Raw genomic sequence first — 24,306 nt, 5'->3', positions numbered from 1 at the left:
TAGACAAAGACACAGATAAAATAGACACACGTGTGACGGCTCGGTTGTGGATTTGATTTAATTGTGGACCATACAGTGCATTACAAACATAGCTGTCTCTTAGACTGTGTTTATACATTTAGTTGTGTTGGAGACTGCAATTTTGCAACTACTACAGCCATGTCTACATGCAGTTTCACAGGACTCTAAATACACATGCATATCATACAATCTGCAGTCGAAGGGCACTTATACTGCGATAGCAGGTCTGCTCACACTCAAACAGGCACACACACGCACACGCGCACGCGCACGCGCACGCGCACGCGCACGCACACGCACACGCACACGCACACGCACACACACACACACACGTTGTTTAACAGCATCTAATATCCATGTTCAGGGCTACAGTAAGTTCATGGAGTTTCCTCTTGTCCTCCCAGCGGTGTCTGCCTGTGTGTCTATGTGCTCATGCCTGGATTCAGAGGTAGTGAGCTCAGAGAGTTACCCAGCCATTACACCTGCTGTTACTGAGGAGGAAATGATAAAGGTTAGTCAGACAGCCTTGCAGTCCTCTACACTCTCTTTCCTGCTCTCTTTTTCTCTCTCAAGCTCTATTAAAATGATGGGACATTTTGTCAACACTTTCCCCCCCACCAGTGACAGGCCACTGAGGAATGTACCCTACACTAGGAAGGCCTACCTGGTCCTATGGGAAGGACATGGTATGGAGTGAGCTCAGCATGGATGGAATGAGGACAATATGAAACGTTCATACACATCTGGTTACAAAAGCACACATCATACATGTGAAACAGACATCAAGTTGTTAGAAACAGGAGCCCCACAATTCAAGTTGCTCCGACGGAGTCTTGAAATTGCAACCTCTGATTTGTCAACACCAACACCGTTTTACCATCTCAACTCCATCACACACACATAAAAAGCAGCATGACACAGCCCATGAGCCCATTCTGGGACACGCACAGCATGCAGGGTCACACACTCACGCACATACACGCATGCACGCAGACACGCACACACACACGCAAAGGATGACCTTTACATATATAGAACACAATCTAGTCCAGTCTAGAACACATGCAAGATTCTAGTCCATTCTAGAACACACAGAGCATGCCACATGCCACATCCCTGCACCTCCCTTCTGCTCCCAGAGCTTTAAGCGTGAGGACAACGCCATGGTTATGGCTGCTGGGGGAGGGGTCAGGGGTCAGGGGTGAGAGGTGAAACAGTCAGAGGTCAGCCAGGTGTGATGTGGGGTGGAGCAACACAGAAACTGTGACACTGTCAACCTGAGGATGGAGAAGAACAATAGAGACTGAAAGGACAAGAAAATGATGGCTGGATGGACAGGGAAAGACGGAGAGATGGAGAAAATGAACAGAGAGAAAGACAGAGAGACAGCACAGTGAAAGATGATAGTTCAGAATCACACGTTATGGTGCACCATGTTTTCTGCTACTGTGAACTTGACTCTGATGAAACAGATGTCACGAATCAGATCATGTTGCACTCTGACCAAGTGTTTTCTTTTCATTTTGCAATACCCAGTTGTTGCAAGAGTACTTTTCTAGGCACCACAACACTGAATAGCAGTAAACACACACAAAACCTCAAGTAACCTTGAATCTGTACTTCTAGCAGAGATAAGGACAGTTATTATTGAGCACTTGCTTGATAGTTCAATAAATGCTGTCACGACAACAATGTCTTCAGGGAGAGAGGAGAGGTTTCCAAACCATTGGTGGCTATCAGAGGTCGCAGGATGATGGGAAAATTCGAAGAGGGCTGCTGTCCTCAAATATTGAGGCTGATAGTCACTATTTAGTGAACCTCTGTCTTCATTGACCTCTCACTAAGTTGAACCATATCCTCACCATCCTCACACTAAGATGGACCATTCTGACCACAGTCTGACCAGACTCACTCCAACTAAACCGCCATGACCATACTCATGTATATCAATAACAGACCTCACATCTACGAGTTGTGGTACAACCTCACTACCGGAACAATCTGCAGAGAACGTTTCAGTTGGTTGGTCTGGTGCCGCTAGGACAGTCTAAAGTTTTGATTGAGGACCTCTTTGTTGAAAAATGTGTTTCTTGATTGTGTTCTATTATGTTGTCATTTTGTATGTGTATTATGTATTGTTGTAAACGGTGTGTGTATGCAGGGCTCCCTTGTAAAAGAGACCTTGGTCTCAATGGGACTCCCTGCTAAAGGTTAAATCAAATAAAGTGGTTGATGACCTCAGCTTGGACACAGGCATCATACATTAACTTCCACTCTGATGTCATGTGTTCTTTCAATGTATTACCCACACAGGAATGGGACAAACGAACCGTATCACACTCTCTCACACACACACACACACACATGCACACGCACACGCACACGCATGTACGCACACACACACACACACACACACACACACACACACACACACTATACTGCGTCTCATTCCACCGTACACACATCACTCTCAAACAGCTCACCACACCACACACCACCACCCAGGTCCCGTGTGACCCTTCCTCCTCTCGTGTTTCAGCCTGAGTCAGCAACCCAGAGGTGGACCGATTAACACGGGAATGTGGGCAGAAACATATATTATTTACACAACGTAAATATTGCAAGGAACCAAATCAACAGACACCCCAAACTAGACAAGACACTGAACCAGCCTGACCAAAACAAGTCTCCATGATTGATCAGACAGTGCTATGGAAGTGCCAACCCATCTGAGTGAGGACATGGTCCAGAATAACAACCACACAGACAACTCAGCCAGCTAACAGCACTGTTCCTCTGTGTGGTATTTCAGCAACATAAAGTATCAAATCTGTGCTGTCGTGTCGTGACATTGTTCCATAGTTGTTCATTTATTTGCACTGTGGCCTACCTGAAGCTTATTATGGATCTTCTGACCCACATAAACGAAACCAGAAACATCCCGGTGAGTCAACCCAATAAGAACGCGCCACACTCCTCTGACCCCCAATCTGGATAAAACATTCTTCTATTGTGTGACAGTGGGCTATGTGACTGGTGGCCAATGTCAAATCCCATTCACCGCTACCGTGCCCTGTCAGTGTCTCTGTCCCCAACCCAGTCCTGCCCCAGTCCTGTCCCTCTCAGCCAACGGAACTTCCCCAGGGTCTATAAATAAAAGCATGAAAATAAACCATCTTTCCTGGTATCTGACTGAAACGGACACAGCGCACACCTAAAAAAGGACGAAGACCTGATAACCTACCTTACGATGGTCCCTTAACGAGCACAGTTACTCCAAATGGATGGTTATAGTCCCAATCCTGCAAGGCCAGAAGAGAGGCACGGTGTCCCTCTGTCACACAAAAACACTAGGTAGGATAGGGTGAGTAGGGCATGCAGCAACGAGAGTCAGAAATAGAGTGACACAGACAGCCATGCAGCCATCACACACACACAAACTCAGATAAGCAAGGCAGCTGGGTTGACAGACGATTCATCTATAAATATCTAACGACAGGGGGAGGTGGTAGTGGATACTACCCTGTTTGGAAAACTAGCTGGTAGGAGTTGACAGAGGAAGGCCGTTGAGAGAGGGAGAGAGAGCTGAGGGAGAAAGAGAGGGGGAAGTCTGTCTCTCTCCAGGGTAAGAGATAACATTGTATCCAACTAAAGTTGTTTCTTTCCTGTGCATTTTCCAAGCGTTGGAACGCCTTTAGAATTCAACAGATGAAGGTAGAGATAAGGATAGCCGAGTGAGAGGGAAAAACTTGGATCTACTGAAACTCGGAAATAAGATAAAAATGGATCGTTGTTTATGTTGGGAGATGGAACACACACACACACACACACACACACACACACACACACACACACACACACCATTCCATAGAAACAGCTAGAAAAAGCCCTGTACCTCTCTGTCTCTCTGAGGGCCACAGGTCAGCTGCTGCTCTGCTCTGACTGACAACAACAGCTGAGAGAGAGAGGGGGAGGAGCTTCCTGCTGGAGAGAGAAATGGCTGGGAGAGAGGGGGAGTGTAGAGGGGAGAAGGGGGAGGGGGAGGGAATTTGTTACCCAGTGGGTACGTCAACGGTTGTTGGCTTCCTCACCCAATATTACCCTAAACCATTCAGGCAGGGGTTCCCAAACTTGTTTGTCTCACGACCCCAAATTGACATCAATCGTTTCCCGTGACCCCAACAACTTCATTGCAGGCTATGCCAACACACACTAATGACATCCGAGTGTATTCTAATTGCCTAAAAGATGCTCTTATTGGTTAGATTCAAACCTTAAAAAAAGCTGCAATATAAGCTACAGGTGCAATACACAGATATGACGTGTTCATATGAAATAAAAATGTTTGTGTCTTTATCAAATCATAGAGGTTAGTTTGATTTTCTCAGGAGACCCGACCCCAAGTTTGGGAACTGCTGCATTAGGGGATGAGAGCTAAACTGACCTTCGATCAGCATCTAAGGGCAACTTACTGACTGGCACTGCTCCTATATATTCCCTTCCTTTCTGTTCCTTTCAGTAATCCCTGATCTGACATGATTGGTGAAACTTAACTATATTAGATCAGTGATTGCAGCAGGATAGAGGGGGCATGTTGTGTTGGAACAGGGCCACTGAGGATGACGGAGGATTTTTTTATTTCCTCACCTAGAGACCACTGCTCCCCTAGGGAACCTTACAGCAGAGCAGGAGGTAGGGTGGCCCTGGTGTGTTACTGCTGGGCTGGAATTAAAGCCTGTACAGCCTGTGGAACTCCAGGACATCCACAGGAATTAACCCAGGGTTAGAGGAGGATTGGGACAAATAGGATTTATTCATAATTGCATTACGTGGACCTGTCTGAACCAATGATATATTTAAACTCATCTGTCTGCAGGTTGATTGATAGATCAGACCTGTACAGTGCTTTGCTCAGGCTGACATCTGACACCAGACAGAACCTGTGGAGGCATAACATCTTAAAATGAATAGAAATATTCTTTTTTTCTTTTTTAATCATACAAAAATCTACAAAAGACAAATGTCATTGTCTAGACTAGAGTACTCACTCAGCAGCTTAATTCATTCTTTATTCTGATCTCCATTATCTGCTGCCTACGCGACCACTATTCTTCCTGGTGTCTCCAGCTGAAGTATTGACATAGCCGTCTCCAGCAGATTGCGTCTGCGCCTTGGTGATCATGATTCAGTGGGCCATTAGAGCGGCCCCCACCCAAGATCAATAAAACACACGTCACAAGAGGCAACACGAAAAAATGATTTTTATTTCTGAACTGTTTTTATAAGCAGTCCAACATGTAAGTTCCTACCTGTCTTGGAAACAAAACAAAAAAATTCATTAAAATAAAATAAAATTTAATAACAATAATCATTGAATAATATTATCAATAATAATAATCGTCATCATCATCAACCTTAATGGTAATAATAACCCAAAGCCAGTAGTATTTGCGTTTGTTTGTGGCACATGAAAGAGTTTTATCTGATGGGTGGAAACTGGAGTATTTCTACAGCGAGACCTCGGGTGTGAGCTCATAGACAGGGGGGCACTAGTTCCCCAAACACACAATAAATATGAAAGAGCAAGAGTCCGGTAATCAAACAAAAATAATCATCTGTAACTCGCAGGTACGATATCTAAAGTCTTTATGTGCAAAGATCCGAGGAAGTCTTCACCACAAACAGTTTTACTCACATCAAAACCCCCAACCTCCCCCGAACGTTCATCTTTTGTTTCTACATTAAATCTTTTAAATAAACCTAGAGCATTTTTGTCATTTCATATACACATATATTCATATATATACTTTAATTCTTGTTAGTTTGTTTTTTTCCTATATGCCATCCTTTTTCATTGTCTTGTTGTTTACGAGCATGTGTGTGTGTATAGAGAATTGTGTTTGTGTGACAAGAACATCCCCACTAAATAAACATACAGACAAGTGATTGAATGCAGCACGTACACACACACACACACACATACTCACACATGCATGCATACATACATACATACATACATATATACACTATGAAAGAAATCTACGAGCAGTGTGGTGTTGAAGTCCCACAGAAATGCTTCTTACTCTCACACGCACACACACACTCACACGCACACTCACTCACACGCACACTCACAGCACCAGTTTGGTCACAGAATTGTACCCTTTTGGGACACACACTACTCTCTCCCCCCTTGCTCAGGCTGAGTGGTGTGGGTGTGTGGGGTGTGGCCACTGTGGCCAGAGGCTGGTGCTGAATCTGTGAGGGGTCAAAGTTCAGAGAGAAGGGTTCTCATTGGTTCAGCACAATCAGCGAATCAGCAACAAGTATTTGGCACATTTAACAGCTAGTAAGTAACACATTGGGCTAAAAAGGTGCAACAAAGTAGTTTCAACAAAAACAACAAAACCATTTTGGTTTAAAAAAATAAAAGACACCTTGAAAGGTGACCAAATTTCTCTATAAGACAACACCTCCCCCTGACTCGTAAAGGCTACTAAGACTATCAAGCCCCAGCCCCCCCCCCCGCCCCCCAACACACACACACACACCAAAACATCAGCCCCTCCCAAGTCACATATGCACATCAAAACTCTGGAAATGACACAGACAAGGACATTGTACTGCATGAAAATAAAACCCTGAAATTATGAGTAAAATCAATCCTTTTTTTCTCGGTCTTCTTTAAACAATCCTTCTGTCCATCTCAGCTGTGCTTCTCTGTCCTTCAGTAAAAACAAGCATGCTTGACTTCTGACTCACCCCCCGACAATATGCAAATATGCAACCTATTAGAATATGTTTCTGTTCTCTTTTGTCACATTCAGGAAAGCAATACAAAAGGTTCAAACCAGACTGAACTGAAGCCTAAAACAAAAGGATGTCGGCGTCCTACTCCAAACACCCAGTCACACATCTCCTCCCCTCTCTGCTCTCCCCCATCGTATACGGCTGTTTGAGGCTGTAATACGGTGTATGAGGCAGTAAACTTGCATGCATTAGTGTGTGTGTGTGTGTGTGTGTGTCTGTCTGTGTGTGTGCGCATCATCGTATACATCTGGATGGCATTGGCAAGACTATGACACATACATAAGAAGATACTAGGCCTGATCTCTCTCTCTCTCTGTCTCCTACACACCGCACGGAGTACGTCCCTCAGAGGCTTCGTCTCGCTCACACTCACACAGTCTCACTCTGAGGTATGCACGCTGAAAGTGATTGAAAGCTGTCAGACTCCTATCAATAACCCCCTCGACACTCAAACACCCCCACCCCCCCCCCCTTCCCTCCCTCTCGCCCGCCCGCCCTCCCCCAAGCCAAAACAGAAGGACAGATTCACAAACAGGCAGACAGACAAGTCCCCATTAATGCAAACATGTTGAACAGTAGAATAGTATACTGGAGATGCACAGAGAAAGGGATGCTTATATACACTCAGACCCAGAGTCCCATAGTCAGGCAGCTTATCCCTCCCCTCCTTCTCTTTCTGACAGTGTGTCCTTCATACACACAATCAGTCCTTGCTTGGCCATGGTTTCAAGTCCTCATGGTTACCAGGTCCCCTAGTTACCATCTGTGTGTAAGCCAATCAATTCTCAGTCTCTATGGCAACAGGGAAGAGTCTATGGTCCTTGCCCTTCCTGTTTCTTTATGACAGGGTTCCGTATTGAAATGTACAGATGTCTATATCCGGGAGCAACGCCTGCTTTCAAACGGGTCCTCCTGGGTGCTTAGGTGTCCTCAAGTAAATATTGATGTTGGCACTTTATGCACTTCAGTGAAGGAGGGAGGGATGGAGGGAGAGAAGAGAGGAAAGGGGGAGGAGAAAGGGGAAATGTCTCAATGAAATCTCTTCCGACGTTGAGCAGCTTTTTCCTCAATCCCTCTTCAGACACAAAAATACATTCCCTGCTAAAGCATGCTCACATGAACATACATGCACTTGAACACACACATACACACACGCACACACACATACACACACACACGCACACTTTTGTTGGCGTGTCCCAGCAGGTGTTCCTCTCGTTTCTGCTCAAGTCCTCTTCCTGACTCCTCTCCGCTCTTCTGGAAGAGTCCACCGTTTCACACAACAGAGCGATGCTATTGTGGGCCTGCCCCTCTCTCTCTCTCTCTCTGTGATGCCATTGGCCATGGTCCTCTTCCTGAGTGATGCCACTGGGTCCTAGTACTTTCCTCTTGTTTTGGCTCATACACCCCCCCCCCCCCCCCCCAATATCCCCTCCTGTGAGCCAGTCAAGTGGAGAGCATGGGACAGGTGGGCAGAGCTCAGTCTCAGCTCAGGGCTGGGGGGGGGAAGGAGGGATGAGAGGGGGGGAAGAGGGAGGGGGGGGGGAGGAGGTGGAGAGCAGGGCAGCCACAGTCAGATTGCACCTTCCTCCAAGTTTTGCTGCTCTGCCAGGTCGAGTTGGTGTCAGGTTGTGTGTTGTGTGTTGTGTGTTGTGTGTTGTGTGTGTGTGTGTTGTGTGTGTGTGTGTGTGTGTGTGTGAGAGAGATAGATAAAGACTGAATCGCTTCTCAGGGGTTGGTCAATAAAAGAGCTACAGAGGGTTTTGGCTTTGTGACTTTCTGAAGAGTCGCAACAGGACCCTCCCTCCCCGGGTACATGCAGACATCCTTCTACTACCCCCCCCCCCCCCTCCCACCACCACCACATCTAATCCCTTTTCACTTCTCCTTGCTCATCACTCGTTCTTTTCTTATTTCGCTTCATTGCGAGGTCCAATGGCACGGTTTGGCTTCCACTCCTCATCCTCCACCAGCTGGTCGCAAAGTCATGTGTGTGTGTTTGACAGAGAGAGAGAGAGAGAGAGAGAAAAAGAGAGAGAGAGAGAGAGAGAGAGAGAGAAAGAAACCAGGAGAGAGGCTAGTGGGCTTGGTCCATACGCACACTCCAGGGTGTGTGGCTTTATTGTGTGTGTGTGTGTGTGTGTGTGTGTGTGTGTGTGTGTGTGTAAGAGAGTGCGAGGGGTGATGGGCTGTAGCTGATGGGGGAAAGGGGGGGGTAGAGAATGTAGGTTGAGTGGAAGTGTGTGTATATGTGTGTGTGTGTGTGTGTGTGTGTGTGGATGTGTGTGTTCACAGGCCATTGCTGTTGCGGTGTGTGAGCGGAGGTTTGGAGAGCTCCGCCACTCCGGCCCGGCCTTTCCCGATGACTTTGGGAGCGCGACGGAGCAGCTTCTGGGCCTCGGTGAACGCTTCAGTCAACTCCTTCTTCCACTGCACAAACTCTGGATCACTCTACGCACGCACGCACACACACACGCACACACACACACAGAAAAAATACAGTTCATAAAAATGTACATCATTATTATTATTATAATATTATAGCACGTTTAGGGGAAAGAGAGTCCAGAGTCCAGAGGAGAGGTGGTTCCTACCTCACACTGCAATACGAACTGTTTCCCTCCTTTGATGCGCAGCAGGATGCATTTCTTATCTTTAATCTGCGTCTCTTCGACAGTCACTATTTGCTCCATCGTCAACAGGTTTTGCTGCGGAACACACAGAGACACACACACACACACACACAGAGACACACACACAGACACACACACAGAGAGACACACACACACACACACACACACACACACACACACAGAGAGACACACACACACAGAGAGAGAGAGAGAGAGAGAGAGAGACACACACACACACACACACGGTTAAAAAGGTGAGGAACCAATCGATGCAGACGTGAGACACCTGGGGACAGAGCAATGAAGGAGGCCTGTTTCCTAGACTATAACCCGTCTGGCAGCGAGGCTTTTCCACTGCTGGAACACAGGGACGCCTTCCAACCCGGCCAATCAGACCTCTGCCCTGTCAGGGCCAATGGATCCAACTGACACACCAGGGCCTTGATTGACTGGATTGGAACACACCCTGGAACGGGAGCATTTCATCTACAGCAGCAGGCACACACACAGCACGGTGAGAGGATGAGAGCAGGACACACTACACACACACACACACACACACACTACTGTTCTCCACACACACTCTCTACACACACTCCGTCCCTCATCTCTCTCTCTCTCTGTATGTCAATCCACAGAGAGGGGGGATGAGAGACCGAGGAGAGGAGGGATCAGTAGTTTTCACTCACCTTGAGTTTACGTTTTTTAAATGTTTTGAGCCACCTTTCCTACAGAGCGGAGCGAGGCGAGACAGACAGACAGACAGACAGACGTTCACTGACAGACAGATGGAAAATGACGAAGAGCAACACACACACACACGTCCATGAACCCCTCCCCCCCGCACACACACACACACACACACACACACACAAAAAGAAGAAACACACAGACATGCACACTAGACAGACACACAGAAATAAACATGTACAATGATAGGTGAAGGTGTGAGGCTGTGTGTGTGTGTGTGTGTGTGTGTGACTCACCCGTGACTCCCCCTCTCCTCTCCACTCCACTCGGTTGGGGAACAGGTAGAAATACCGACGTTGCCACTGGGTCAGAAAGGGGTTCCCCAGCTTCAACATGTAGCCATGCATTATACAGTCCTTTCCCAGGGCATAGTCTACAGAAAACACACACACAACATTTTCCATCATCTATATGAGAGAGAGAGAGAGAGAGAGAGAGAGAGAGAGAGAGTGTGTGTGTGTGTGTGTGTGTGAGAGCGCTCACGCACGCATTATACATGATGTGTATGTATTCTCTGTGTGTGTGTGCGTGTGTGTGTGTGTGTGTTTTATACATCAGTATGTATTCTGTGTGTGTGTTTTATACATCAGTATGTATTCTCTGTGTGTGAGTGTGTGTGTGTGTGTGTGTGTGTCTCACCCTCTTCATGGCCCAGCTGTTTGTTCTTGGCCCTCTTGCGAGCCTCGTTTTTATCCGTGTCTGAGTTGACGGCCTCGTACACCGTCTCTGCCACCTCCTGCTGCCAGCGCTCCGAGATGACCAGGGGGAAGTTCTTATACAGCTCCTGATCACTGTCCAACAGCTGCACGCACACACACACACACACACACACACACACACACACAGGAACACAGGGTAGCATCAACAACACACCGTTCACTGGTCGGCACCAGAAAGCCATTTCAAATCCAATCTGCCTCGTCACATGACGTTGGTGCATCATCTGATTGGTGTGGGAGGCAGAGGGGCGGGGTCACTAGTGGGGCTGCTGTCTGCTCCAACAGCTCTGCTCTACAAAGGCAATATTCAACAGTGCTGGATCAGACTACACCCCCCCCCCAACCCCCACCAGCCTTGTGTCTCTTTGTGTGTGTGTGTGTGTGTGTGTAGGTGTTTACATGGCTGGCCCGTGGGCTCCATATCCAAGACATAAACATGGCAGATACAGTAGGATCAGTTAGACAGAAGAGCCTGAGTATGATCAGTTTAGTTGTAGGGTAAGAACAGAGCTTCATCTGTTGTGTAATGACAGTGTGATGGGGTTGAGGGGTTAAAGGGGGGGGTACATATGAGAGTTTTACCTTGATGCCCTTGGTGTCCTCCTCGTCAAAGGAGCCAATGTCAAAAGCATCCGCTGCGTTCACCTCTCCCCTGGGAGGATAGAGAGGAGGAGGGTACTGGAGAGAAAGAGAGACAGAGGATAGGAAGGTGGGGTGGGGAGGGGGGGGGGGGACAGAGAGAGGAGGAGAGGTGTAGGGAGAGAAGGGAGAAGATGGATGCAGGAGGAGAGGAGGAAGGGGGGAGAGAGAAGAACAGGAAAAGGGAGGAGAGGAGAAGAGAGACGATGAGAGGACAGGGAAGAGAGAATGAACACAACAAGCAACACATTCCTGGAGCTCAGCTCTGTCGAGGTGGGGGGTGGGGGTGGGCGTGGGGGGGGGGGGGGGGGGGGGGGGGGTAACCATGGCAACAGAGAGAGCGGTGCACTTTTGACCAGAGTAGTACAACACAGCACTGGTAAGGTCTTAAGTGTGAAATGAGCCCAGTGACTTAAGCCTTCGCACAAATCCTATTATAATTATCATCACTGGTTATTAAGACACAAAACCCAGGAGTCACTGGACTCCCTCTCTCTCTCTCACACACATGGAGACAAATATTGAGAACGAAATCTGGGGGGTGGGAGAAGGGGGGGGTTGGGGAACCAGGCTCTCTTGCTTACAGCACCAGAGAGGGATATATATATCATATTATTTGAACAGCACTTAGCAAATTGACTCAATATGAGATTCAACATGTGTGCCTGAAACGGAGAACGACCACAGCGCTGCGCTCTCACTTCCACTAGCGGCCCGTTCAAAGCCCGTGTGATCAGCCCCGTTACGGTTCTTCTATCAGTTACTCCTTCGGATCAAACCGGGCCATTACACCGATTCAGCATGGCGCCCTCTCCAAACATTTTAAAGGGAATGCATTTCTAATGGATACCCCCGTTTTCTCCCATCGTCAAACTGTTATTGACAGCTGGCCGTGACTACTTTCATCGTAGAAGTTAATGGAGGTATATCCATTATTTTATGATTGAGTTTTTATTTTATTTTTATTTTATTGGGTCTATCCATTCCTGACAGAGCAGTTGTTCAGTCACAGGAAAGTAAAGGCACTGCCTCCTATCACGTGACACACGCAGACATGCACAAAACACTGCCAGGCTCAATTACATGCCGATTACATGCATACCCCCAAAAATGTTCAGACAGGACGTTTAACAAATCGTACAGCTTCACGGGGTGGGTTTCAAACTGCTGTGTGATTTGAGAAAGAATCAGCAGTGAACATTGAAGATTCATACACAAAAAACAAAATGGCTTACCTTCTGGAGGTACACCAGCTGCCAGTCAACACCTTTAAAGAACAGATGTTCCTTCACCTCTGGGGCCCTGTGTGTGTGTTTGTGTGTGAGGGAGGGAGGGAGGGAGAAAGACATTTCCATTTTCAAACACCAGGTGGCAGCATTTACTACAAGGACCCTTCCTGACAAACACCCTCCATAAAGGGAGAGTAAGCCAAGTTTAGCAATTACCCTCCAAATACCCTTATAGACGGCAACTCAAGATTATGGTTTGTTTATTAGCTACGGTTTACCACGAGCATTGTTAAGAGAAAACAATCAGTTGGTCCAAAGCACCTACTCCTTGACAGAGTAATACAATTCAAAGCAAATGCTAAATCCTGTGTTGAGTGGACTGGCAACATTGAAGGGTCGACCACTTAAGACATTCAAACAATTGTTTCTTGTATTGGTGAATGTGGGAGGGAGCAGTGTCTTGTGAGTGGATGAGTGCATGAATATAGATGTGTGTGTGTGTGTGTGTGTGTGTGTGTGTGTGTGTGTGCGCAGGCGTACCCTCGTCCCAGACAGCCCAGTCTCTTAACCACATCCCTGTGCAGCAGCCCCTCCAGCAGACCTTTCAGCTCCTCAGAGAAGGAGTCTGGCAACTCCACATTCTAGAGAGAGAGAGAGAGAGAGACAGACAGAGAGAGAGATTTCAGAAACATATGCAGCAATATTCTTAGTCTGGTCACACATGCGCCCAAAAACAGAGACAGGGATTAGAGGGATTAACGAGATTAAGTGGCTGGATTAAAACCTAATCTGGATTTAATCTCACATGAACGATTGTACTTTTGCAGTTTAGAGGCTTTTCCCATCCAGGCACAGGGCAGTGTGTGTGTGTGTGTGTGTGTGTGTGTGTTAACGTCAAATGAGCCAGGAGTGTAATCTTTGTGGGGAGTTTCTTTATATTGATAACCATTGTTTGGAGACCACAGACACACACAGAAATAGATATTCCTCTAGATATACAGACTCTGTGGTGTGTAATCTGATGCTGCTGGACGCAGACAGACAGAGAGATGCAAAGTACAGATGCAAATTCACTCTCCCTCCCTTTCCTGCTTGTCTACACCAATCCTCTCATTCAGAGAGAGACAGACAGACAGAGACAGACAGACAGACAGACAGACAGACAGACAGACAGACAGACAGACAGACAGACAGCCTTCTGCTGTAATAATGGGTGTGTACCAGGATATACAATCCTGTCTGTTTGACTTAGGGATATGTCCTTATTAAGTGTGCATTTGGTGTTACTAGTGTCAACATGGGTTCAACACATGGTGTGTGTGTGTGTGTGTGTGTGTGTGTACTCTAGTGTGCATACAAGTACGTGCGTATTCACATTGTGCCTGTGTGCGTTATTGTGCACAGAAGACCTTACCATGGTAAGCGTCATGCGGTCGATCTCATGTTTGTCTTTGGTCTTGTGCTGTCTGAAGGGACTGTGCCTAGAGAGAGGGAGAGGTGGAGAGACACGAGACATGGAGAGAGAGAGAGAGAGAGAGAGATTATTTCTGTCACTGTACCCTCTGCTGACAGGCAACAGAAGCATGAGGGGGGGGGGGGGGGGGGGGGGAGTGATGTGGAGGGAAAGAGCAAAGGGATACTGTGAAAGAGAAAAGGTGTGAGGGAGTCCCCCCCAGGTTGCTTCTTGCTTCCCAAGAGACCAAGGCGAAACCCAGGAGAGCTGTCGGCTAACCCTGGCAGGCTAACCCTGACAATGACTGCCTGCAACGTCTCAAGCTATTTAGTTAGGCACTTCTCATCCTCAGAGTCAGGCATGAAAGACTTGAATTGGATTAGAGTTTGTCGGCAAAGTTTACGTCCAGGTCTGGCGGATATGCGGCGGAGAGCGCGTTTACCTTTTCCACTATGACATCACTGTTAGACACCTGATCTGACATAAACACAACTCCACAGGGACTCCCTGTGTAAGCCTCCGAGCGATGTTCAAGGCATGCCACGAGCTCATCAATGACCACATACAACGTTTCTGTTTTGAACCTCTCCCTCACCACACGTCACACCTGGCTGAGCTCTCACCTGCACATGTTTTGCATTTCCTCTTTCGCTGAAGATCGCGCTTATATGACAGAAAGAGACATCAGCCACATTTAAGGCTGCCCTTTCAGAAGCCTCAAACTGGTCTCACTGTACTAACGAGTTCAGTTGTGTGCCACCTAACTACTTAGACAGCTGAGTTTTTAGGCCGACAGCTAGTTAACAAGCTTTTTAGTGCAGCTAATTTGGTTGTAAGGGCGGCTAGCTGGCAAACATGGCAGCTAGCTAACTCATTTCTGTTAACAAGCTGAATTATATGGGCAAGCTAGCTAGGGAAAATGGGCAGCTAGCTAGAATAAAGGGATAGCTAGTTACACTATAAGCACCCAGGGGTCTAGTGGTCAGCTTGCGCTGTGGGCACTGAGGGCCCTGGTGTTCAACTTCCTTCAGAAGTCTTGGGCCGCACGCAGCCTGAGGCTCGGACGCCCCCTGGCAGTCCGTAATCCAGCCTCGCCTAGCAGACTAACCCTAGAATCCATTTGCCGGAGGGATTGGGAAGAGGGAGCCGAGAAGGAAAGGAGCGAGGGATTTCCACCTGGAGAGAACACGTACGGCTCTATTCTACCCTCCTCTCTCACTCCCTCTCTCTCTCTCTCTCTCTTGCTGACCCCTTCTTCCCCTCTCTCTGGTCTTTGAAGTGTTCAAACACACTGGCACACACATCAATGGAAAAGACACGCCAGCCTCCCTCCCTCCCTCTCCCCTACCGTCCCCCATCTCTCTTTCTGTCTCGTACTCCCCCGCTTCATGCCATACCTAGCAACCATTACACACACACACACACACACACACACACACACACACACACACATCCCTCTTCTGATATTTGACCTACTGGGCCCAGACCTCTGGCATTTACACACTCCACATCAAAAACACGCACGCACGCACGCACGCACACGCACGCACACGCACGCACGCACGCGCACACACACACACAGGATGAGAGAGACACACACAGGATGAGCGATAGAGAGAGGAGAGGGAGACGGTAGGAGAGAGACAGAGAGACATGGAGGAGGGAAAATGAGTAACAAAGAGACAGAGAGAGATGTGGAGGGGCGAGGAGACAACAACAGAAATCAAGGTAGGGGGAGGGGCCAGAGAGCTGGGGAGAGAGGAAGAGATGGGGAGATAAAGAGATAGAGAGGGTGATGGAAGCACAGAGAGAGAGTGAGTGTGTATGTGTGTGTGTGTGTGTTCTTACCCTCGGAGCAGTTTGAAGAGCATGCAGCCCAGGGAGAACCAGTCAGCACTGCTGTCGTACGCCGTCCCCTTCTGAAGCACCTCAGGCGCCATGTAACCATGGGTACCACTGGTAGAAAGAGCAATACTAGATCAGTACGACCAGCTGCCACAGACATATATATCCCTGTATATCAGTACCGTACCACACACACACACACACACACACCCTGAGCTATGTAACAACTGTCTGGAAAACACTACAAATCTATTTCCAGTTCCATCCGTTGGGACAGTGAAGCATTTTTTCTTCTTCTGGCTCTATACTCCAAAAGTTTGGATTTGAAATCCAACAGTTACGAGGTTATGAGGTTAAAGTAGAGATTCTCAGCTTTTTTTAATTTTTAGTTTATGGTATTTGTGATACATAGTCCCCCTATTTCATGGCACCAAAAATATTGGCTTGACGGGTGTTTCTGGTTAGTCAGGTGTGTCTGTCATATCATTTTTGCAGGCATAAGAGAGCTTTCATTATCTAATATTAATTCTAGGCTTTCTGTTTGCCTTTAAAGTCTGCTCTTGTTGTCTGTCAACATGAGGACCAAAGTGATGTCACCGAACGTCAAGGAAGCCATATGAAGCAGCAACATAGCCAAAACCTTAGGTTTACCAAAATCAACAGTTTGGAACATCATTCAAAAGAATTTACTGGTGAGCTCAGTGGTCGCAAACGGCCTGGTAGGCCGAGGAAGACCTCTACAGTGGATGACCGAAAAAATGCTCATGCTAATTAAGAAAAAACCCCAAACAACTGTCTGAAGAAGACGACTTCACCAGCCGAACTACAGGCTACACTGCAAGGTGCAAACCACTAGTTAACCTCAAAAACAGGATGGCCAGGTTACAGTTTGCTAAAAAGTACTATACATAATATTATCATGTACGAGTCATTGCAAGAGGAAAGTTTGAAGAAAAAAGGAACTGTCCAATACCCACAGCATACCACCTCATCTGTGAAACATGGTGGAGGGGGTGTTATGGTTTGGGCATGTATGGTTGCCACTAGAACTTGCTAACTTGTCTTTATTGATGATGTAACTGCTGATGGCAGCAGCAGAATGTATTTTGAAGTGTACAGAAACATCTTCTCTGCATGAGTACAAGCAAATGCCTCCAAATTCATTGGAACAACGCTTCATCATACAGTAAGACAATGACCCCAAACATACTCGGTTTTTTTTTTTGGGCAAAAAGACCTAAAAACAAACAACTGAAGATGGCTGCAGTACAGGCCTGGCAGAGCATCACCAGAGAAGACACCAAGCATCTGGTGGGGTCAATGGGTCGCATACTTCAGGCAGTTATGCATACAAAGTTATAGTGGGAGAATTTCAATCCCGCGCCTATCTTCTTGAGTTTACCATCCCCTGGAAGAAACATGGCCGTGAGATCTGTGGAATGTCTTGAGGTGTCAAAGCTGTGATGTCATCAGTTTAGATGTAATAAGATCAATTGTGGTTGGGTCTCCTTATCAACGGCTCCTAATTTAAAGAGTGTGGTTTTTTAGGGTGATCAAGCTTTCTCTCTTTCGTGTGTCCTGTTGTGGGTAGCATTGTTTTGGGATCGATCTCGATCTCTCTCTCTCTCTCAGAATGTGACATTATTTGCTTTGTAATAGATGTATAAGTATACTGTATTATTAAAGCCTCATTTGATTCATTCTATTTGACCTTTCTTGCACTAAATCAGCACAGACTCAACAATTCTTTGCACAGAGTGATAATTACATTGGAGTCAGATTATCAATATTACATATGCTTTGCTATTAACAAAATATAGCCAAAGGTCTCTGCCAAACCTGATTGTCGACCAAATACCACACGAGTGCACAGATTTGATAAGTCCCATCACTTCTGGGTACCCTGAAATTAGGGGCTATGCATAAAAATACTTCAGGCAAGACTTACTAAACATTAGTGCTTATTTTGGATATAATATGAATTTGTCCCAATACATTTGGTGCCATGAAATGGGGGGACTATTTATACATATGTTGTCATTTCTAAATGGTGAAATCAATATGTAAACAAATACTCTCAAATAAAAGCTTATAATCTATACTTAAACCTATAGTAATTGTTTGATTTCAAATCCAAACATTCAGAGTATAGAGGCAAAAGAAGACCGAATGCTTCACTGTCCCAATACTTACAGAGGGCACTGTAAATGCCACACACACACACACACACACACACACACACACACACACACACACACACACACACAGGTCTACTCACACACTGGCGTGGGGTTTCTTCTTGGAGAAGTCACAGGCCAAGCCCAGGTCAGAGATACGCACATGACCATGCTCATCCAACAGGATATTGGCAGGCTGAGAGAGAGAGAGAGAGAGAGAGAGGGAGAGAGAGAGGGGGAGAGAGAGAGAGGGAGAGAGAGAGAGAGAGAGAGAGAGAGAGAGGGAGAGAGAGAGGGGGAGAGAGAGAGAGAGAGAGAGAGAGAGAGAGAGAGAGAGAGAGAGAGAGAGAGAGAGAGAGGGGGAGAGAGGAGGGAGAAAATATCCATTTTAAGTATAGGAAACAGTGTTAAGCACCACAAAGATTGAATAGTTAGTATCCCACACTCCCTCTACTCAGGAAGTCTCCTGTCCTGCATGTTCCCTGTTGCTTGGCAGAGCTGCAGCTCCAAAGGCCTCCAAATCCACACACACACACACACACACACACACGTTTCATGAATTTGTGTATCAGTATTCTTAAAGCTGCTCCGTGATTTTGAGCAGACGCTACTTGTATCTCAACGTCTTTACTGAGGGCAATCAGTAGAAACAGGCCACACTACACAACTGAGGTGAAGCAGTGAAAATGAATTATTCATTCAAGTTATTCATCTAACAATCTGCTTACGCAACCATCCTTTATATCTGCTGGGAAGCATAAAGATGGTTAACCGCTCGATACGGGTGAAATTGAAATTGGCGTGTGTTAACGCTAATAATAATAATAACAATAATAATAACAACAACAACAACGGCTGTCAAACAATTACATTTTTTTTATTGAATTATGGCACTGCACCTCTGGCCATTGTCTTCTAAACAGAGGGGGAGACCAGAGGTTCAGAGGGGATATATGTTCTTTAATCGCGTAGTTTGGTGTAATTAATCTTTAATTAAATCACAATTTTGGTTTGGTTATATGTCGACCTAATTAAATAGGTTTTTAATTGAAAACAACTCTCCATAGGTTTGTCGATGTCATATGAAGGGGGAAAAAAACACAATAATCTGCATCAGAGGTTTATTTATCTTCTCAGGCAATAACAATTCAGCCAGGAGTGATCTCTCTCTCTCTCTCTGTCTCTTTGTTACTCATTTTTCCTCCTCCGTGTCTCTCTCAATGTACCTCTATAACTGCTTAAATATAGTTCAATGACATGAAGAAACATATCAATTCTAACTTGTATCAACTCCTCCATATCCATGGTATTCAATGACAAGATACTATATACAATGGGGATGGCAGACATCTTCTCAGCTGAGAGTCGCAACAACAACAACAACAACAACAACAACAACAACAACAACAACAACACAGTATAGTCAGTCAGTTAGTCAAGTTCTTCAAGCCTATGACAACAACTAACAGGCCTCTCTCAAAATGTACAGAGGGGGGACATAGAAGACAAGGTAACCACGCTGGGCACAGACAGACAGTGAATCATGGAACATGATTACTGCAGCAAAACTAGGCCAGTAGGCCTCCCGCCCTGCCTGCATGTGCCCTGGACCGCGGCGCGGCTCGCAGGTCCGTTACCCTCCGAGACAGCCTCCCCCGTCTGATGGCGCTGCGCATAATCACCCATCTACAAAACACCTGCTGCAAGAGATAACCACCGACTGTTGATGGATATCAGCGAATCTGTGCGGCGCCCTGCTGAGGCTGATCGCCTCGACCGTGGCGAGAGCGGCGTTGAAAAGCCCCTTTGGCTAAATGCTGCGAGGTTGGGTCCACTTCGTCACAAGGTCTTTTCGCCTGCCCTTCTGCTTTGCGTGTCTTAAATAGAATCCGTGCGCACGCTCAGCATAAAACTATGGCACAAACCGGGCCAAACTGGGGAAACTGTGTCGAAACAATGACTGGCATTCTGGAATGTTGTTGTTCATCGCAGGAATTAACACGCTAACTCTGACAGCCCCAAAGGACCATGCATATCATTGTATTCACACCATCCAGCAAAAGAGAGAAGAGAGGGGGAGGAAGGGAGGGGGTCAGAGAGAGAAACAGAGGGTGGGTAGGGGGGGGGGGGGTAGTCTCTCACCTTGAGGTCTCTGTAAACAACAAAGCGGTTGTGCATGTGTTCCAGTCCCAGGATGATCTCAGCTGCGTAGAAACGCATCTGATTCTCACTGAACACACCGTGCTGCGACAGGTGGTAGTGCAGATCCCCTCCTACACACACACACACACACACACAGAGAGAGTCAGCATGGGCTTACAAGACTGTGTGAGTCAGCAGCGCCTTACAAGACTGTCTTGATCAATACGTACAGTATCAATGAGATCATGGTACGCTGGGGGGTGATTAAGGATCCGCACACACACACACACACACACACACACACACACACACACACACACACACACACACACACAGTGGAGCTGTACATGTCTAATCAATAGCTCTGAGTCATAGGAGAAGATAGAGGCTGTGATGTTAAAGGGACACGTCACCAACTTTGAACATCACATTCATCACGTCCATTTTCTACTTTCTGGCCAAAGAGATGAGAAAAGGTCTGATTGCAAATGACGCCCGATGACATCACAGGGGGGGACAAAAAAATAAAATAATAAATCTGTTGTTTACAGAAACGACTCCGGGTTTCCAGCCAGCGGGAGCGCGTTTGTGGCAGTCATTTAGAGAGAAAAAAACCGACAAATTAAATATTTCTTTTCCTTTCCTGATCTTGTTGACGACAGAAAGCGGACAATCGCCGTGTTCACGCGTACAGACACTGGTATGGGTGCTGGAGATAGTGAATATGATGTGTTCTATAAACGTTGATAAAGTGGCCTCTTTTAAGAGCTTTTGAGATGTTGTTTAGAACACGATGTGTGTTTGTGTGAGCTGGCTTTGAGGCTGCATGGGACTACAGGAGAGCCTGGGTCTGAGAGAGAGAGTTGTCTGTGGACTGGTCTATTCTACCAGCGACATGTGCCTGCGAATTAGATTAAAGAGTCAACATCGCCCAGAGTGGGTATTCTAGCCGCGCCGGTGACGTCAGAAGTGACGCCAGGCCTGGGCTATCTATGGGTGGTGATCTGATTGGCTTGGCTGAGGCGACGGGGAAGGTAACCCTAAGGACGGCCAGAGGAGGAGGAGGAGGAGGAGAGGAGCGAGAGAAGAAAGGAGGGAGGGAGGGAGGGAGGGGGGGTGTCTTACCGTTCATCAAGTCCAAGATGAAGCACAGCTTGTCAGGGGTGTGGAAGGCATATGTCATACAGACTATGAACGGACAGTCCTGGAGAGAGAGAGAGAGAGAGAGAGAGAGAGAGACAGAGAGTAAGAGAGACAGACAGAGAAAGAGAAAGAGAGAGAGAGAGACACACACACACAGAAAGGCAAAACAAGAGTCTGACTACGTTGTGTTCTCTAATATTGCTAAGTGTCATCGGCATAAAACCATGTCGTCTGTGTATGGGAGTTGGTCTGTGGACGTGTGTATGTTTCTCTAGCTGTGCATCCATTCAGTTAGGCCTGTGTGTACAAAAGGCTGTGTATGTATATGATAGGCACGTAACTCACCCCTGTGCTGACCAGTGACAGCATGATTCTCTCGTTAAGTGCCAGAGTCTCTCCCTGCTTCATCTTAATCCTCTTCTTATCCAAACACTTCATGGCATACCTGACACACACACACACACACATACACACACACACACACACACACACACACACACACACACACACACACGAAGAAACAAGCATGTTTTAAGACATCAACCTTTTCCATCTTATTGGTGATAAAGAGAGCACCCTTCCCCCTTGGACTCCGTTATTGTCCTGAGTCACTCACATCTTCCCCGTGTCGGCCTTCCTGCAGCCGTACACCTCTCCGAAGCCCCCTCTGCCGATGATCCGATGCACGCTGAAGTCATTCATGGTCAACTGGACAGACAGACACACAATTTGAATTTGAAATCCCCTTAATTCCACCATCACCATCCCAGGTCCACTGACCGAGAGAGAGAGAGAGAGGGGGAGAGAGGGAGAGGGAGAGGGGGAGAGAGAAATGGAGAGAGAGAGAGAGAGAGAGAGGGGAAGGGAGAGAGAGAGAGAGAGAGGGAAAGGGGAGAGAGAAATGGAGAGAGAGGGAAAGGGAGAGAGAGAGAGAGAGGGAAAGGGGAGAGAGAAATGGAGAGAGAGAGAGAGAGAGGGAAAGGGGAGAGAGAAATGGAGAGAGAGAGAGAGGGAAAGGGGGAGAGAATATGGGGAGAGAGTACAGTAAACAGGATGGAAGCCCACTAAACCAACTCAGCTGCAACGCTACTCACATGGATGTTCAGCTCCACGTTCTTCCACTGGCAGAAACGGGTAAACTTGTCACTGAGGGAGAGAGTGAGAGAGCAACACATTACACATTAGGACTAAACAACATGGACCACCACCCAACCTCTGCCTCCCCCGGCCTCTCCACCCTGGCCTCTCCCCACCACCTCCCCTTCACCTTCCCCCAGTCTCACCTCTCGATGAACTTCTGGAAGATCTTCCCTCTCAGGCTGTCACAGATCTCCACTATGTATGGCTGCAGGCAGGCGCACACGCACACACACACACACACATAGACAAACACAGACAAACACAGACAAACACACTTTAGAATGAGACTGCAGAGTGCTGGTGTGTGTGTGTGCTGGTGTGCGTGTTTGATCCTTACCTGATAGAGAGAGGGGGGAACTTGCTTCTTGACCAAGTGAGTCTGAACATGGCCCACTGCTTTCTTCGAGAAGGGCTGAGAGAAAGGGGGGGGGGGGGGGGGGGGGGGTAATTAAACACATATAGCAAGCCGTCTCACAATGTACAGGTGTGTATTTGTGTGTATCTACGCAGACTTCTTGTCTTAAGACAGACAGGCAGGATGAGGTGGGGTAGGAGACGACTAACCCAGCTCTGCTCAGAGTGGAACTACAGTGCCTTCGGGACTGATTCAGACCCCTTCACTTTTTCCCACATTTTGTTGTGTTGTAGACTCAATTTAAAATGGATTAAATTAAAAGAATTTGCCATCAATCCACACACAATACCCCAGAATGACAATGCCAAAACAGGTTTTTAGAAATGTCAGTAAATGTATTGAAATACAGAAATACCTAATGTACATAAGAATTCAGACCCTTTGCTATGACACTCTTAAAATTAGCTAAAATGCAAAAATGTCATCAACAAATCACTCAATAAGTTGAATTGAGTCCATCTTAATGCAAGGATAATAGTTCATGTAATTTTGGAATTAATATCTTTGTTTTTATAGGGTCTCTGATTTGCATAGGAATCAATTCTTCAACCTGTTTTTGCTTTGTCATTCTGGGGTATTGTGTGTGGATTGATGGCAAAATCTTTTTTAATCCATTTTAAATTGAGTCTACACATAACAAAATGTGGAAAAAAGTGAAGGGGGTCTGAATACTTTCCGAAGGCGCTGGACACACAAGTCTACGTCAGGTTCCACATCGCACACAGGAACCCAGCTTCGCACTGCACCTCTGGCACCACTGTCTCCTAAACAGAGGTTCAGAGGGGGTACATGTTCTAATGAGGCTAATGAGCTAACGCTAAATGCAGAACGGGTCCAGACAGCCCCAGAGAGAGGGCAGAGACAGGACACAACAGAACAGGGAGATCCCAGGGGGAACACAGGAGTGGTCGAGTGACTTTGCTGGGAGGGATTTCCCATGAGTCTGTCTGAGGTCTCCCAGGGCTCCCCCTGGGTCCACCATAACCACTACCTTCTCCACAGACCACGTTGTTCCCATCAGCATGTCCAAATATACACATTGTGCTCTGTGTTTTATTAACCCTCCGCCTACCCTCTCATGTTGACAATGATGTGACTTATTTTGTTTTGTTTATTATGGTTCTACGTTGTATCGGTGGCGTGTTCAGGCAGGCTTGTGGCGTGTTGTGACATGGTCACAGCGTGCTGAT

The 24,306-nt window shown here is 46.9% G+C and overlaps 2 protein-coding genes and 1 long non-coding RNA gene across 3 annotated transcripts in view; all 3 read right to left on the bottom strand.

Annotated features, from left to right (window-relative positions):
- myo18b (myosin XVIIIB) overlaps positions 1–1,186 on the bottom strand; it is a gene marked incomplete at its 5' end in the record, with an annotated part of 21,344 nt that extends 20,158 nt beyond the window's left edge. Inside the window, one exon of the mRNA XM_083669607.1 lies at positions 1,148–1,186. Coding sequence (XP_083525733.1) covers positions 1,148–1,186 — 39 coding nt within the window. The remainder of the gene's footprint in view (positions 1–1,147) is intronic.
- Positions 1,187–5,265: 4,079 nt separating this feature from the next.
- Positions 5,266–7,297, bottom strand: LOC310804452. Its single transcript, XR_014554209.1, has 2 exons — positions 6,137–7,297; positions 5,266–6,096 (listed from the first exon to the last, which is right to left on the bottom strand). It is a non-coding gene; the product is annotated as an uncharacterized lncRNA (long non-coding RNA).
- A 39-nt stretch (positions 7,298–7,336) lies between these two features.
- Positions 7,337–24,306, bottom strand: part of grk3 (G protein-coupled receptor kinase 3) — a 35,208-nt gene continuing 18,238 nt past the window's right edge. Inside the window, exons 5-21 of the mRNA XM_083669625.1 lie at positions 23,039–23,113; positions 22,845–22,906; positions 22,656–22,707; positions 22,178–22,269; positions 21,907–22,006; positions 21,544–21,622; positions 20,419–20,549; positions 18,378–18,472; positions 16,103–16,210; positions 14,216–14,282; positions 13,342–13,442; positions 12,808–12,874; positions 11,516–11,611; positions 10,854–11,016; positions 10,451–10,587; positions 9,426–9,539; positions 7,337–9,282 (exon numbers count right to left, since the gene is read on the bottom strand). Of these exons, the coding sequence (XP_083525751.1) occupies positions 9,121–9,282; positions 9,426–9,539; positions 10,451–10,587; positions 10,854–11,016; positions 11,516–11,611; positions 12,808–12,874; positions 13,342–13,442; positions 14,216–14,282; positions 16,103–16,210; positions 18,378–18,472; positions 20,419–20,549; positions 21,544–21,622; positions 21,907–22,006; positions 22,178–22,269; positions 22,656–22,707; positions 22,845–22,906; positions 23,039–23,113 (1,701 nt within the window). The 3' untranslated portion in view covers positions 7,337–9,120. The remainder of the gene's footprint in view (positions 9,283–9,425; positions 9,540–10,450; positions 10,588–10,853; positions 11,017–11,515; positions 11,612–12,807; positions 12,875–13,341; positions 13,443–14,215; positions 14,283–16,102; positions 16,211–18,377; positions 18,473–20,418; positions 20,550–21,543; positions 21,623–21,906; positions 22,007–22,177; positions 22,270–22,655; positions 22,708–22,844; positions 22,907–23,038; positions 23,114–24,306) is intronic.

The sequence above is a fragment of the Argentina silus genome (genome assembly GCF_951799395.1).
Source record: "Argentina silus genome assembly, chromosome: 5".
Classification (NCBI taxonomy): Eukaryota; Metazoa; Chordata; class Actinopteri; order Argentiniformes; family Argentinidae; genus Argentina; species Argentina silus.
This window is presented reverse-complemented; position numbering and strand designations above follow the sequence as displayed.